Below are 17180 nucleotides of genomic sequence, written 5' to 3' on the forward strand. Positions count from 1 at the left end.
GTATTCTGGTAAACACTACAGGCTAAAGTATATCACAGTTGTAGATCCTTGTAGGACCTGCGGTGCTCAGGCCCCGCCGGGCTCAGAACAAAGCACTCAGGTCCATAGATGTCATCGTTACAGAGGTTCAGTGTAACCCGTCATGTCTAATGCCTCCATCAGGCATTTTACAACGGTGAACAGTGCGTCAGCCCTGATAGATCCAAGTGACTTAGCATGTGAAAGTAATGTTGCTGGAATTTATGGGTGACATGTTTGGGGTGACATGACGTGGTCACCCCCCCCCCCACACACACACACTAGAGGTTACCTGAGACGTGGTAAGGCTTCACCTGATTATCTTCTCTAACACTGGCACATACAGAGATTCAAGAACCTATGCACACAGACCATCCCTAGGCTGACATCTGATGGTCTCATTTGCTAAAAAGGTATCCTTTGCACTTATCAGAATATTTTGAAACAAGATTTATGGGTTAGAGGGGCCTTTTACGCCATCTCTCCACCTAAATCTATGCTGCCTTTTCCTTCAGTCACCATGTCCCAGTTGTGTCAGATTGCTTGCGTGGTTCTCATAACACATGATGGAATGACAAGCCTCTGGGTTTTCACTCAAACTGCTCGCTTACTCTTTCCAGGAAAGCCTTTCTCTCCTGGTCTACAGTTTCTTGAGGCGCTTTTGAAACATTTTGTTCACCATGGAATTTTTTTTTTTTTCTGCTACAAATTCTCTGTGACTTGACCATTTGCTTTGTGCACCCACCAAATAGCACATAACCTACTATGGCAGTCAATATTACATTATAGATTAAAATATTTTAAAACTTTAATAAGTTAAAAATAAAACTAGATCTAATCTCTGGATAATAAAACATAATATAACAAAACACAGAAAACCTAGTAATATATTTAAAAGTAGTCATGAAAACAACAACCAAGCGGAAGAAAAGATCACTTGAACGAATAGAAAGGCCTATGATGCTTCCAAAGAGGAACACATTACAGAAAAAGATGCCAATTTCTCACCCACTAATCCATAGACTTAAGTGTAATCACAACATATGTTTTTTTTGGAAATGGCAAATGATCTAAAAGTCGCCTGGTAAGAATAAACAGAAGACAATAGAAAAGAAAATAGTAAAAATTATAGCAAGGGAATTCTTGCCCCGCCGTATATTAGAACAGTATAAAACTATACTAATTAAACACAAAGTGATTTGTGATAGAAGAACAGATAAGTCAATACAGCAGGAAAAAAAAGTCCAGAAACACAACACATCCAAAATACATTAATTATTCAACGTTTGGTCAAGTTAGAGCAAACTTTTTGGAAAGTCATTGGGCAGTATTTATTAAGCACCTTAGATGTTCATACTCTTAGTAATTCTAGACATCTGTGCTACAGAAATAAGTAGATGGGGGAAAGGTTTTATTCAAAAAGGTTTTATTCAGATGGGTTTCTTGTATCTTTATTTATTATCAAAGTAAATGTGGAAGCAACCTAAAATTTCTACAATACAGAAATACATAGAACAATCTGCTGTTAAGTAACTAAAAAGAAAACATACGATACAAAAGATAAAGGCCAAATTTTAAAAATTTAGGTGGGACACTATCATGCTAAAATTTCAGTTAAAGAGAGAAAAAGAGAAAGAAAGTAAGAGAAAGATCAGATAGGAATATACCAAAATATCTGCAGTTGTTACCACTGCGATTTTTCAAATTTTAATTTTCTAGATTTTTTAAATAATATATCACCTGAATAAACATCATTCAAATAAAGTAAGTGTTTGATAATTTTTTTAAGTTCTTACAGAGAGGGCTTCCTCTCAAGAGCCCTTGAGAGGACAAGGGATCCACACAAGATCCCTTACTCCAGTGATCACACCACAATATTCATGGCATATAACGTGTGCTTCTGAATTTAGTTTCAGGCAAGAAGCCAAAACCTTTTGTGCCTTTTGGTCAAGCGTGTAATGAACTTACCGTTCTCTGTGTTTTAATATCGTGCATAAGGTGACACCAATCAAGAATATAAGAAGTACTGAACCTGCAGAAAGACCTAGAAAACAAAACAGCAAGTATCAAATGCCAGAAAAGTGTGACCTGTATTGTTTTGAAGTCATTGCAGGGCTATTCCTAGTGTGTGGGGGGAATGTTATGTGATTTTATACCTATCCTTTTTCAGCCATATAAATACTGAATTCCTAAATAATCATACTTGGGATTAAGTGGGGTTTTTTTTGATTCAGTCCAGCCCACATTTAATCTAAAGCACTGAGCATGTGACCACAGGGCTCCGGTCACCTTTGTGTCTCCTTTCAGTTTTATTAGCAATATTCTCGTTCCTGGGATGATATGAGGAGCTCAGGACACCGGGGTCCCACGACTTGGCCTAACAGCGTAACTCAGCTGTGAAATATATTTGGCCGCTGCAGAATAAGCCAACCTATTTGATAGTACCGAATCATGCAAATGACCAGAAGTTAATAATATAAACTACACTTTCAGGATAAAAACTTGGAATAGCTGGCTGTTTAAACCATTTATTCAACTCAACGCAAAAGTGTCAGTGTGTAATATGGAGGACACATTAATAGAGCCTTAAAACAGCAAAAAGGATAATTTCCTAGATTTGAGTGAAAAAAAAAATAACAGGCAGGATATAGGGCCTCAAAATACACACATATTTTTTAAAAATGTTTATTCATTTTTGAGAGAGAGAGAGAAAGCGAGCACAAACAGGGGAGGGGCAGAGAGAGGGAGAACCTGAAGCAGGCTCCAGCCTCCAAGCTGTCAGCACAGAGCCCAGCACAGGGCTCGAACTCACGAACCACGAGATCATAACCTGAGCCGAAGTGGGATGCCACCCAGGCACGACTTACATATTTTTTTTATAAAACATTAGAGGGGCGCCTGGGTGGCTCAATCAGGTAAGCGTCCGACTCTTGCTTTCGGCTCAGGTCATGATCTCATGGTTCATGGGTCTGAGCTCCACATCGGTCGCTGTACTGACAGTACAGAGCCTGCTTGGGATTCTCTCTCTCCCACTTCCTCTCTGCCCCTCCCACATGCTCTGGCTCTCTCAAAATAAAGAAATAAACTTAAAAAAACATCAGTAGAGATTTAATTCAAATATTTAAGACAACTTACCAGAAAGAAGAGGAGCAAGTGAGGCTAAAGAGAATACAGAATCATGAAAATATTAGTCTAGTTGCATGCTTCAGTGCAGCCCAAAGTCCCATGGTCACGTCCCCAAAGTTAACATTCAGCTCCTCTCTCTCAAAATCCACTTAAAAAAGATGTGATGGGACCCTGGATTATAATCACGCTTCATTTTTTATGTGACAACTCACTGGACTTCAAAAAAAAAAATTCACTTTAAGTCGGGGTAGTTCCTGAACGAAAAAACCAACATAGTCAATTTCATAATCAGAGACCTCTCAGGTTACAATGCAGATATTAGCTGTTGATATTTATCATTAATTCTAACAGGTTGTTCACCATAGAGAGTTGTCAGAGGTGAACCATATAGTTTGTAACAGGTGAACGAACGCCCTTAGTTGGCATAACAACAATGTTCACCGTTGTCCAATCGGTAAGTGGCTATAAAACAAGATTCAGCAAGGGAAAGCTCAGTAGTGACTCCTTTCAAAACGTAAGGTTGTTAGTCTTGCACCTTATAAGTTAGTATTCCTCTCCCGTTATTTCCTTTATTTCCTCCATCCTCAGAGAGTTTTGCCTTTTGTAGAATCGACTACTAACTTCAAACTCTTCCATCAGTGTAGTGCTGGTCACAGACCCATGTCAAGTTAAAACCTAGAACTTAATGCTGAGGCATAGCCCTTGCTCTCTTCTCGCCAGTGAGGCAAGTACACGAGCTGCAATAGAGCCCTTGGTACTTACCTGGCGATTTGCAAACAGCCAGGGGCGGGTTCCACCGGTGATCATCCTGGCACTGGCTCTGGGGACTGCCTTCCAGGGTATACCCCTCCTCACACTCCAAAGTGACAATAGCTCCATACTGATACATTTTCCCAGGCTCCAGCCCCTTCTGGATTCCATTAATATACTCTGGGGAGCTACAGTTCACCTCTGAAATGGAAGAAAGCTAATGGAAGCTGGGTCATAGTTTAGCCTTTTCTCAAGGAAATAGATGCCACCCTGAAGGGAATGGTTTAGGAAACCAACTCGGTTCATTCTAAGTAAAGCCTCACTGTGATAACACAAAAGGATATCTTAGGCAGTCTTTTCGTGTCCACAATCCATCTCGATTACCTCTAGGCAATTGAAGCCAGATTATTTTCCTCCTTTGTGCTTTAGTTTCTACACGGATAGCGTTGGATCGTTTTGATGGCTTCCCAGAGAAATGGTGAGGGCTGAATGGGTAATGTTAAGAATTCTGAATGACTATCTCATCTGCTTCACGGTTACCTAGAATTCTCCTTACAGGAACATGCTCCCTCATTTCTTCTTTCAACTAGCAGTGTAGGGGGCGATAGTGGGAGATTTGGGATTTGAATCATGACTCCTAGACTTCCCAGCTGTGTGACTTCCGGTAAGTTACAAATGTCTCATTCTACCGAGACCTCACCTGTCATACAGAAATAATAGTGGCACCAACTTCATATTGTTCTCAGGAGGATTAATGAAATAATGCATGCAAAATGCTGTGCACGGTTTCTGGTATTTAGTACAAAGTGCTCGACAAGTATTGGATATTAACTCACTGCGTATTTCACATGTGTGGTTTATGCTAACGAAAGTGAAAGTGAAATCCTGAAACTTTTATTAAAAAAATAGACCCATAATGCCACCACCACTAATAGGAAATACACTGACAAGGTCATTGTGCATTGTATCAGCATTTTGTCGAATGCACACTTCCATAACTACAACCGTAGTATAAATTCAACCTGTATTTAGTTATATAAGTTGTGTAAGTACTTCAGTTTTCTGTACTTAAAGGACTACATAAGCGATCACTCATCGGACAAGCTATTCCTTAAGTCATTTTTTCTTATTTTGTGGTTAATTAATGGATTAATCCAATTAAATCAGTCCAATCAAATACATTGTATTAAATAATCCAATTAATGCATTTGTCTGTTTTAAGTTGAAAGCACCGAACTGAATATATCTACGTGGGAGAAATTTAATTGACAAATAAGAAAATAATAGACACCGTACCTTTACAATAAGGGGCAGGTTGGCTCCAGGTTCCCTCATGTGTGCAAAGGAGGAATGCCTCTCCCACCAGCAGGTAGCCTTGGTCACAGCTGTACAGGATTGACATTCCGGGAGAAAATCGAGCCATATCTCCACCAGTGTGATTCCCATTGGGTATATCTAGTGGAGGCTGACATCCTAAGAAAGCTTGGACACCAAGAAAAAAAAGGATCGTTAATTTAGCACAGAGGAACATATAGCCAACACTCTCCGTGAGTGACATTGATACTGAAAGAAGGTCGGAAACAAGCCAATGAATTGGTACCCAGAAATACTCATCCCACCCAAGCCAAGCAGCAATGGACGGAAATGTGCATTTTCTACATCTCTCATACGTGACCTGAAGATGTCAGAAGTGAAATAATGAAAAATCAATGGTTGTAGCCCACAGTTGTAATCTATCAGCTAATAGTATTCTTTTCTTTTCCCTTTAAATAGCAGAGAGGCTGTAGTTTAAGGGTCTCACACTCAAATGCCTACTGGAACCAGGAAGGGAAGCCGCTATATATGATGAATCCAAGAGCATCTGTCCTAAAAATGGCGGCCATTGCTACCCAATTCAAGCTACTGGCGCCTTGCAGGAAAGCAAAGCACCGTATTTCAGCCAAAGAGAACAGTTCTGGTGAGCTGATTTCGGTTCTTAGGGCACCAATTGGCAGGCTCAGTGGTAGGTAGTTTCTGACAGGAGCAAAACTGCCACACAATAACTAAAAAAAGAAAGACAATTCAATGGGTTTGAAGGCCAGCATTCCTCTTGAGAAACACAAAGTTCTCTTTCTGGCTGCTATCACAGTTTTACATATCAAATCATCAAGCAGTATTATCGCCAGACATTTCCCCTCCCAAAGATCTGTGTATTTTTTTAAATTATAAATTAGTAAAAAGAATAGATTTTCGAGACTCCATCAGTTTGGGAGGTAACCATTATCCTCTCGTGTACTTTTGCTCAACGCACTTAGAAAAGGGGAAAAAGGGGCGCCTGGGTGGCTCAGTCGGTTAAGCGTCCGACTTCGGCTCAGGTCACGATCTCGCGGCCCGTGAGTTCGAGCCCCGCGTCGGGCTCTGGGTCGATGGCTCAGAGCCTGGAGCCTGCTTCCGATTCCGTGTCTCCCTCTCTCTCTGCCCCTCCCCTGTTCATGCTCTGTCTCTCTCTGTCTCAAAAATAAATAAACGTTAAAAAAATTTAAAAAAAAAGAAAAGAAAAGGGGAAAAAAAGGATCAGATGAAAAGACAAGACAAGGCAGGTATCTTGTAAAACAACGTGACTGTCTTTGCTTTTACATGCTTTTCTGCAGTTCAAATGGCCGGTGGAGATTCAAAGCCCTTTCCTTTATTCTCTGCACCATCCCATACTTAATTCCTTAAAATATCTTACCCATTTTGATACAAGTTGGTACACCTGGCACCCACTGGTTGTTGGTATGACACCTAATCAAGTTACTGCCATTCATGATGAAGCCGGGATTGCAGGCGACATATACTATGTCATCGTGGGCATATGAAGAACGAGTTTTGTTTAGCTTATATCCATGTTTGACCTCTGGGTTAGGGCAGTGGGTCACAGGAGGAGATTTGAAGCACTGGGGGGTAGGTCCACTCCAAGATCCATGTCCTTTAGAATCACTGATGCATCGTATATTTTTCTCTCCCACAAGGGAGAATCCCTGGTCACATTCATAAGAGACTTCATTTCCATATAGGAAGCGTTCTGCCATCACACCCCTGGGCCTTCCGTGGTCAATCACTGGTGGAGGCGGGCAGTGAACGGCTGTAGAAGAGAGTTAGGAAATTCTACTTCAGTTGGACAGTCTTCCTTCAGGCACGAATGAAACTAGGCAACTGTAGGTATTACACAGAGCGATAAAATAACTTAGGTTTTAGGACCCGGGTTATACTTTCTTGAAAACAGCTTTATTAGGGGTGCCTGGGTGGCTCAGTCGGTTAGGCGTCCGACTTGGGCTCAGGTCATGATCTCCCGGTCTGTGAGTTCGAGCCCCACGTCAGGCTCTGTGCTGACAGCTCAGGGACTGGGGCCTGCTTTGGATTCTGTGTCTCCCATTCTCTCTTCCCCTCCCCCACTCGTGCTCTCTCTCACTCTCAAAAATGAATAAATGTTAACAAAATTTAAATATTTAAAAACAGCTTTATTGGGGCACCCGGGTGGCTCAGTCAGTTGAGCCTCTGACTTCGACTCAGGTCATGATCTTGCACTCTGTGAGTTCCAGCCCCGCGTCAGGCTCTGTGCTGACAGCTCAGAGCCTGGAGCCTGTTTCGGATTCTGTGTCTCCTTCTCTCTCTGCCCTTCTGCCTCTCATGCTCTCTCTCTCTCTCTCTCAAAAATAAATAAATATTAAAAAATTAAAAAAAACAACTTTATTAAATTCTCTATACGACTAATACATCATACTCATTCAAAAAAAATTCAGGAAACACGATGAAGTCTTCAGAAAGGAATAAATGCGGCTATGCTACCATGAACTAGAAACCTAGGCCATATATATATTTTCTTAAATCTTGAGCAGATATACGGCAAATACTCAGTTCCTACTTGACAACTTCATTTCCCAGTGTCAGTGCCCATCAAACACGGAAAGATTTGCCTTATCTTATGTACACGGAGACTGAACACACAGACCACTGAGGTAGTTATCGGCTAGCTCCTCAGTGGCCTGCCCTCTCTAACCCCCTACTGCCCTTCCAACAACTTTTTTTTTCTGACTTACCTTTACAAAGTGGAATTTTTTGGAACCAGACCCTATTCTCAGCATCTTGACACTTCTGATAAGCATGTCCAGTCAGTCGGTACCTAGAGAGAGACTGTAATGCATTTCCTCTTCCTGATAGCACATCTCTGCCGTCTCTCTTCCTCAAATCACAGATGCAGGGGCATTTCTAAATAAGAACTTTGGGGGGACAGGAGCTAAAACTCTCGGCCCTCCAAGCACAAAAGCTACTTTAAACAGAGTTTTTCACAGCACGGTTATTTCCATGTCAAGAAAGGACTGAAAAGTCCTAGATGTTAGACCTTTAGAACCTCACGTTCCCTGTGAGTGAGACAATGAGGGACTTCTAAATGACAACCTCACCAAGACAGGTTGAGGATAGGATTAATGCATAAAACTAGTGGAGACCCTTCCCAAGAGTGGACCCTCTTCTACTCACCCCTCTTGACAGGACGTATTAACCAGTACTACGTGTGAGTGAACAGGAGGCTCTCGAAGATCTTCTCTCACAGGTTGACACGGTGCTTCTGGACGAGCAAAGTTTGAGTTACTTATACATGCCTGATATCACAGAGAAAGACAACTCTGGAACTGAAAGTACCTTCACACCGAGGGGCAGAAGGACTCCAATTTCCCGAAGGCATACAGTGAATGGATTTGTTTCCCACCAGCAAGTAGCCAGGGTCACAGGTGTAGTCTACAGTCATCCCAGAGACAAAAAGGACCCTATTTCCACCTGTATGCCGACCATGCTGGAGCCCAAAAGGTGGCTGGCAGCCTGAAGAGAAAACTCCCCACATAAATACCAACAACAACAACAAAAAGGAATTTATACGTGAGAACATTAAGTATACATCGTTCGACAGCAGACAATCTGAAACTTAAGCCAAAGACCACGAAGTGCTAATTCATTACTGAATGTTTTCTGCTCTTTTGCAGGAACTAGGCGCCTTTAAAAAGGTTGGGAAACAGATGCTTAGCTACAGAGAACAAACTGATGGTTGCCAGAGGGAAGGTGGTTGGGGGGTGGATTAAATAGGTGACAGGGATTAAGGAGGACACTTGTGATGAGCAGCTGATATTGTATCACCAAATTCTACATCTGAAACTAATATTACACTGTATATTAACTAACTGGAATTTAACTAAAAACTTGGAAACCATAAAAAGTTCCTCTCATTACCTACCCTGAATACATCACAGATCCATGGGGGCATTCACATGAAGAATATATAAAACCACATAGAGCATTCCGTCACAGAATGGAAGAGATGGGATAGTAATGTGTGCATGCTTGCCTTTTTCCGTGACTCCAGTTTTGGGTTGGAGATAATAAGAATAAATAAACAAATACCTCATTGGGTCGTTACCTTTTTCACAGACTGGTATTTCAGGATCCCAGGTGTTATTGGCTTTGCAGCGAATCTGACTGCTGCCCTTCAGAGTAAATCCCTTATTACACTTGAATGTCACACTGTCATTGTAGAAATATGGGGCTTCCTTGCCAGATATCTTGTATCCGTTTGCCACATGGGCAGGTGGACACTGAACAGCAGGGAGGGAAAGTTTACAGACAGGGGCAGGGCCACTCCAGATGCCCCTCTCTTGGTCATTGCTTATACAACGGATGGTGCTCTCTCCAATGAGGACGAATTCCACTCCGCTCTCTGGCCCAGGGTTGCATGTGTAGGTGACTGTGGTGCCATATGGAACATTTTCGGAGGAACTCCTGGTGTGTTTCCCATTGTAGATCACAGGAGGTGGCGGGCAGGTGATTTCTGGAGAGAGAAGAATTTACTGTAGAATTCTGTGCCAGTATTAGGCACAAAAGAAGAGAAGGGAGGCTGGTTACAGACCTCTTGTTATCAGGTTTCCTGGAGGATATGGATGAGTTTTGATGGTAGAAGTTACATCAAAGCTCATTATGTATGTAAAATGTGATTTAAACAGATATCATAGCAAAGATCTTTGTAATGGAAATCTTTGTTTAAAGTGAACATGTACATCAGTATCATGTTGTGAGGCAGTAAAGTCCAGTAGAAAATAAGCCCCCCGTGTTGGGCTCTGTGCGGACAGCCCGGAGTCTGGAGCCTGCTTCGGATTCTGCGTCTCCCTCTCTCTCTGCCCCTCCCCAGCTTACACTTGGTCTCTCTCTCAAAAAATAAACATTAAAAAATTTTTTTAAATCATTGTTTTTTTAAAAATCACTAAGAGCTGAATAAAAGGCACAGGGGAGTAGAATTAAGCTTTTTTGAGTATCATCTTTGTGCTGATGTGATATGATAGGTTATGCAAGAAAGACTGTCGATTGAGCACCTATTTTGACAGGTAATTTTCTTAGCTACTAAATAGGAATAGTACCACTTAATTCTAATAATGTGGAAGTCTGCAGCCTTAGGTTAACTTCACAGGTAAGAGTCTAGGATTTCCGAGAAGTTACATAAATTGCCCAAGGTCCAATCAAGCAATAGCAGCAGAATCTGGGTTCAGATCCCACACGATTCCCCTTTCTCCCCACTAAACTCCAGTGTTCCCTCTATCAAGGATGGTGGCTCATATACTCACTGTCCTTATTACTCTTATACTCGTCAATCACAAAAGAGAATCAGAAACTAAATAGGTTTACATTGCTGGTCATGCTCTGAAGTAGAAAGAGGGGACAGCAGAAAGACAGCAAGACTGCACAACTAGAAGCGGTGACAGAGTGAGTCAAATAGAATCTAATATTCTTATTCCCGTAACAGGGCCTCAAGCGGAAATCTCCCGGGAAACGCATACATCTTACCCTGTTTGAGGTCCTCCGTAATTTTTGCTACTCACCTTCACAAAGACGACGCTCCATAAACCAAGGAATCGCACCTTGACACAACTGATAAACACTCCCACCTAACCGGTACCTGGAGACAAAGAGTCATGTCATTTTGCCATCCGGTGCCCACTAAGCTAAGCAAGAGCTATTGGCTCAAAGCGGACTCCCCACTTTTAGGATAAGAAACAACAGGAGCAAAAATGTAGCCAGCATCAACACCATCCACCCATTGCATGGACAGAGCTTCCAGGCATGGAACAACGGCACAATCAACCCTTCTGCAAACGTGTGACAGGGAAGAGTCTTTGAGATAGATGCTTGCAACAGAGCTTGTAGTGTGCACTGATAAGCCAGACTTGGTTCAGGCTGAGAGCCCTCACTCACCCTTCATCGCAAGAAGAGTTAACATCTGGTCTAATAAATTGATCCCGGGGTCTCTTAAAGACTTGTTTTTCTATAGGTTCACACTCTGCCACTAAGAAAAGAGAGCGGGATGAGAAATCAACTCAAGGCAATCTCAAAACCACAAAACATCTGCATTCAAAGCCTGGCACCTTTGCATTCGGGGGTGGTGGGTGTCCACACCCCCTCAGAGGTACAACGTATGGATTTTTCTCCCACTAGCACATAGCCAGGGTCACAGCTGTACTTTATGGATGTTCCTGGCTCAAAGCGGACCATGTGTCCATCTTCCTTTTGCCCATTGAGGATTTTAGGAGGGGCTTGGCACTCTAAAGGAAAAGAAGAAAAATTTTCTTATATAAACAACTGAAAGAAACAGCCAAAGAAATTATCATGAATATCTACAATCCGCTCTGGTGGCAGTTATATGGGATAGAAGTAATCTGTGCAGTCCAGTTTGGGGTAATTTTAAATCAGTGGTTCTCCATCTTTTTTCTTTTCTGCATTTAGTTCAGTTTCCATTTGGTGCTCCAACTCCCCTCCTGTCTCTTTGTTTCTCAAGGAACGATCTCATATGTGTTTCATGGGATATATCCATGGGGTAGAGGATTTGTTGACTTCTCTTAAAAAAAATCAATACTGAGACAAACAAGCATTTTTTTTCCCCTAGAGAAGTGGGCAACTTAGTGATCCTCAGTGTTTTTTCTCCCAAGGATGCTTCCACAAAATGAAACAATGGTGGGGTGATGATGTTAAGAAAACCTATATAATTTATATTCACTATATTTAGTAGAATCGAGGGGACTAGAAGCTGGAAAAGGCCCTGCTTAAATCTATAACCCCGTCTTCTAACTCTTCAAAAAGATGAATTAGTAGCACTTTTCTGAGTATTGGAACACCCACCCTTTTCACAGACCGGTACCGATGGCTCCCATGCACCTTGGCCATTACATCGGGTCACCTTGCTGCCCTTCATGGTGAAGCCAAATGTGCAAGCAAATACCACGGTGTCATTATAGGAATATTGCTCTTTCCATCCAGATGATATTTGGCCTCTTGGGATCTGGGGAGGTGGACACTGAATGGCAGAACTGGAAAGTTCACAGCGTGGGGCAGGGTCACTCCAGACTCCTCCAGTCTTCTGACTATTGGCGGTACAATGGATGGTTTTCTTCCCAGTAAGGATGAAGCTCACTCCTCTCTCTGGGTCTGGGTCACAAGCATAAGTGACCATGCTTCCATATGGGATGTTCCCTGAAGGGTTGCCTGTATGCCTTCCATTGAGAATAGAAGGAGGTGGCCCACAAAGAATTTCTAGAGAAATCAGAAATAATGACAAGATTGCAGCTGTACAGCAAACAAAGAATGCCTCAGATGTTGCTTGAAACCGTGGTCCCATCCAAGGTTCAGGGACAGTGATACCTGAATCTGTAATGTATCAATCAGGACACCTACAGCAGTATAATTTTAAAAGTATGATTCGGAACTTTATTCTTGACTATATCTATTAGCATGATCCTTTGATTTCTTCTACTGAATATACAATCTCCTTTATATGCCTGGCCTGGCTGGCAAGTCTCCATAGTTTCCAGACAAAGAAAAGCCTAGGAACCCCGTTTTACTTGAGGAAGCAGGGAATAAAGAAGTGGCTGAAGGATGCTTCAGTGAAGAACCTATCCCTTCGAGAGGTCTACGTGAGATCTTTGCTCTATGAGATTCTGTATAGTAATGACTGAACCAAAAACTTTTAGTTAAGCTGAGAATGAGGTGTTCTGGTCAAGGACCAGAGAACTAGCTGCAAACCAGTTTCCTAACATACCTTTGCACACTGGCATTCTGGTCCAAGAAGCACGCTGTCCAGCAATTACACACCGACTAGAAGGTTGGCCTTGTAACCAATACCTGGAGACGGAAGGCGGACGTTCAGGACTATTAAGCAGTTGGCATTACAGGGCAACCGCCCCCACTTAAAACCCAAGACAAATGCACTTAGTTGACACGTACCAACTCCTTTTATAAGCATTCTCTCTCACAGCCTCACTCACACCAGGCTGTCCCTGCATCCTCATGGAGGAGCCTTGTGCAGGTGTCACGGGTCCTACCGTGCACACTTAAGCCAAATGAATTAAATCTCCCAGGCCCTGCCGACACTCACCCTTCATTACAGTAAAAGTTCACAGTTACACCAACCCGAAGACTTGGAGGGCCCTCTATCTCTCCATTGAGAAACGGTCCTGGAGGTTCACACTGTGCCTCTAAGGAAACAAGCCAAAGGTGAGCGAAGCGTGGCAAATCACAGAATAGCCCAAATTCTTAAAACTGGTTGCAAATTTAGGTACCTTTACACCTGGGAAGAGCAGCACTCCACTTTCCTGAAGACAGACACCTAATGGTCTTTTCTCCAACAAGCAAGTAACCAGGTTCACAGCTGTAAGTCACAGACAATCCGGGGGCAAAGGAGCCAACACTCTCCCCTGTGTGATGTCCATTGGGGATCTTGGGAAGCGATGGACACTCCTGCGGGAAATCTTTACATGCACACGTTAGGAAAAAGGCTGTCAGATGATACATCCTTCACAACCTAGACTTTGACTTAGAACAGAGATCCAGACAGAAGACATGGGGTGGACGGTAAACAGTCATCACTAATTTTCAACTCAGTCTTTTCAAGATCAGGCAGGTGTGGTTTAAGTGTATGCATTTTATACCACAAATGGTACTGTAGTTTTCATTCTTAGTTACACTTTATGTGTTACATTTGCCTTGTGAAAAATTTCCGTTACCCAAAGAAGTTCCTTTACACCCATACTGTCCTCCTACCCTTAGCCTGTTCTCTGCTCCAAGAGTAGCAGGTTATCATTTACGGGGGGATCCTCAAAGACATTAGTAACATAGATTTTGGGGATCCTATATATGATACATATCTACACACAGGTATGTGTATGTACTTAATACGTATTACTCTATGCCTTTTCTTTGCCTCATAATCTGTCTATATGTATAGATCTATCTAAATCTTTCTAAAGGCCTCATTGTTTTCCATGGTCACCCCATTTTGTGACTATCTTAAGATCTTCCCTACCTCCAAGATTACATACTTACCTATGTATTGATAGACCCATATTTTTCTAATGAGTCAACAGTGTGTTCAACTCCACTGATTTAGAGTTGGTCAATAGTGTTCTTTATTAAGAAAATAGCTAATTTTGATGGTATAGTTTTTGCCAAGTTTTGCCAGTCCGTTTAATTGTAGAACTGAAATTCAGCTTTGGGTTTTGGCAGTGACATAAACCAAAGCAAATGAAAAGAAAATTAAGAACTTACAGTGGTCCCTGTTTTCAAAGGGATTTGATTTGAAATGCGATGACTTAGTAGGTGACTTGGATAATAGTGGATCACTCCAGAAAAAATCCACAAAGACCATAGATAAAAGAGGCATCATTTCTGCCAGACTATCCCAACAGCTATTCAAAGATGCGTTTTAAATCCATTGCGTACATCTTGCTATTAGATCCCACATTTCTTCTCAATTTAACAGTAACCCAGATACGCAGTTTAAAACCATCTAATTCCCACATCCCAACCAACATTGCCCCCATTCTTGTGAGATCTATTCCATTCAGTTATTAGGTACGTTCACAGTTACATCTCCTTCTTATTCTTTGCTCTGTGGATGGTTGTTGAATGAACACTTATATCCCTCCAGAACTAAGGACAAGCCAGAAACCCTAATTTTCACCCTCTTCCCTTCCTTCCGCCCTCACCATTCACATATCCATACTGCTCTTCCTTCAGAATAAAAACTTGATCTGCACAGAAATGCAAGGCTCCAGCCTCCCCACTTAGCATTGTGTTGGGTTTTTACTTACCACTCTCACAGATGGGTAGTGGTGTTGGCCCCCAGGTTCTATTTGCCTGGCACCAAACAGATTTGTTGCCTTTCATGGTGAAGTTGGTATTACAGGTAAATGTCACGGAATCACCATGTCTGTATGGTGGTCTAGATGTTTTATCTCTGTATCCCCCTGGTACTATGGGCTCGGAGCAAAAAGAATTTTTATTATAATATTCACATACAGGAGCACCTTTATCCCAGATGGCCTTCACTTGGTCTTTACTTATACAAAAAATGACTCTTTCTCCAATGAGGCGGAAGTTACCAGAACAAGTGTACCGTATCACAGTGTTAAGAGGTATGGGACCAGAAGAATAACTACTCCAACCATTTTTGATAGGAGGAGGAGGGTCACAAGAAATTCCTGAAAAGTAGACAAGGAAAGATATGGTCATACTGATCCTGACAACGAAAAGATCTAAATTTAGATAAAACGTCCAAATACAGGTCATGTCATTTTTTTTTCAGAAACAGATATTTGTGTAATTTGTTTCTTACTCATAGTCTGTGCTTATCCCCAACCTCGTAAGTTCTTACCTTTCTCCCAATCTGCAGCAAACAAATCAACTGGTCTATAAATACCATCCCGACCAAACAGTAACAATGAAACAGAATTTATTGAATAGTTGTGGATCTCATCAATCTTAGTAGTGAAATAAAAGGCAAACGGCACACGAAAATAATCTTAGTCACATGTTAATCACATGTGGGGAGGCACCATGCACTAATGAAATTTGGGCTCAACAGACCTGGTTTCAACCCCCCACTGTCATCAATAGCTGTGTGACCTTAGGCAAGTCTTAACCTCTCTAACCCTCAATTTCTTAGTCTATAGTAGAATTCAAGCTACTTTATAAGGTTACAAGAAGCATCCAGTGAGCTAAGAGTACCTAAAAATGGCAAGCACAATACCTGGAACATACTAATAATTCAATGTCTGTTTCAAATACACAACTGGGGCCACAAGTGGTGAGAACACATTCTGTTTTGCTAGTGAAGATACTACGGCCTCACCACAGATCATTTGTCATCCTTTGATGCTGGACGCCTTTAAAAAAGCCACAGAAAGTGATCAGAGGTTTTGAATAATGACCTCACATCCTTTATTTAGTTGTCCTAATGCACAAGAAGGATATTGATGGCTTACAGCTGTGTTGATATATGCACACCTTTCCTGAATGAGACTCAGAATGAAGGGAAAATGGCCAATTCCCACAACTGATGGCTGATTTCCATTTAGCTCCCAAGAGTTGCTCATCAGTAGAGGAACTGGCAAAAGAAGACATAGCCAACCCATTTCAACACATCGGTGCTACTCAGTTTCAACAGGGGGAACTTTCAAAGCATTTGTCTTTATACATATAGAATATCTAATACAATAGGTAGTCAAATAAATTTGGCTTTGGTCTGCCTCCTAGAACATAGAGAAGACTGGCATCCATACTTTCAAAGCACACGTACGAAGACGATGTTATGATTGATAAATGCACGGGAATACACCAAAAATCAAGGGGTAAGATCCATACTTGATGATTTTTGTTTTCTACTCACGTTCACAGACAGGAAACTTATTATTCCAGAGTACTCTCGTTCCTTCTGAGACACACTGACTAGAAGATTGGCCATTTAATCGGTACCTTAAACAATAAGGGGTAGCAAATCATCACCAGAACAAATCAGTTCTCGGCTGCATGGAATTAATCACTTCCCTCAAGTACGTGTTATTAATGGCCTCTATTTTTTTTAAATCATTTCTGACTTAAGGAAAAAGTCCAAGTTTGTGAATCAGCTCAGCTATGTGATGACTTCAGACCAGGTAAAAACACAGAGGGAAAAAAAATTCCTAACAATCATATTCTGTTTTTGTACTCTCCATTTCCTCTTTGGCATCCAAATGTCAAGATTCTCTTTACCATTTAGAAGGAAAAAACCTCAGTTCTTAGTGACGAAAACGTCAAAGACCTTGTTCCCTAAGATCATTCCAAAGAACCCCTCTTAGTGAACCCCCATTATTCTCCATAATAGGAGCCTTAATTTCTGACCCTAAATTTTGCTTTTTCAAATGGTTAAAGGACAATTTCTAGCTCTCTCTGGCTACGCACAATATATACAGTTGGAGAAA

General features: G+C 41.7%; 1 protein-coding gene across 7 annotated transcripts in view; it reads right to left on the reverse strand.

Annotated features, from left to right (window-relative positions):
* CR2 (complement C3d receptor 2) overlaps nt 1–17180 on the reverse strand; it is a 34553-nt gene that overhangs the window by 5148 nt on the left and 12225 nt on the right. For 4 of the 7 annotated variants that reach the window (XM_058701377.1, XM_058701380.1, XM_058701381.1 and 1 more), the window contains 18 exons: nt 16610–16695; nt 15033–15422; nt 13503–13691; nt 13319–13418; nt 12983–13065; nt 12067–12477; nt 11316–11492; nt 11146–11236; nt 10773–10849; nt 9323–9730; nt 8554–8730; nt 8392–8479; nt 7953–8035; nt 6605–6997; nt 5191–5376; nt 3907–4095; nt 3154–3177; nt 1987–2062 (listed from right to left, as the gene is read on the reverse strand). In XM_058701377.1, coding sequence (XP_058557360.1) covers nt 1987–2062; nt 3154–3177; nt 3907–4095; nt 5191–5376; nt 6605–6997; nt 7953–8035; nt 8392–8479; nt 8554–8730; nt 9323–9730; nt 10773–10849; nt 11146–11236; nt 11316–11492; nt 12067–12477; nt 12983–13065; nt 13319–13418; nt 13503–13691; nt 15033–15422; nt 16610–16695 — 3228 coding nt within the window. The other 3 variants (XM_058701378.1, XM_058701383.1, XM_058701379.1) reach the window with 3 other exon arrangements.

This window comes from Neofelis nebulosa, chromosome 15, assembly GCF_028018385.1.
Source record: "Neofelis nebulosa isolate mNeoNeb1 chromosome 15, mNeoNeb1.pri, whole genome shotgun sequence".
Lineage (NCBI taxonomy): Eukaryota > Metazoa > Chordata > Mammalia > Carnivora > Felidae > Neofelis > Neofelis nebulosa.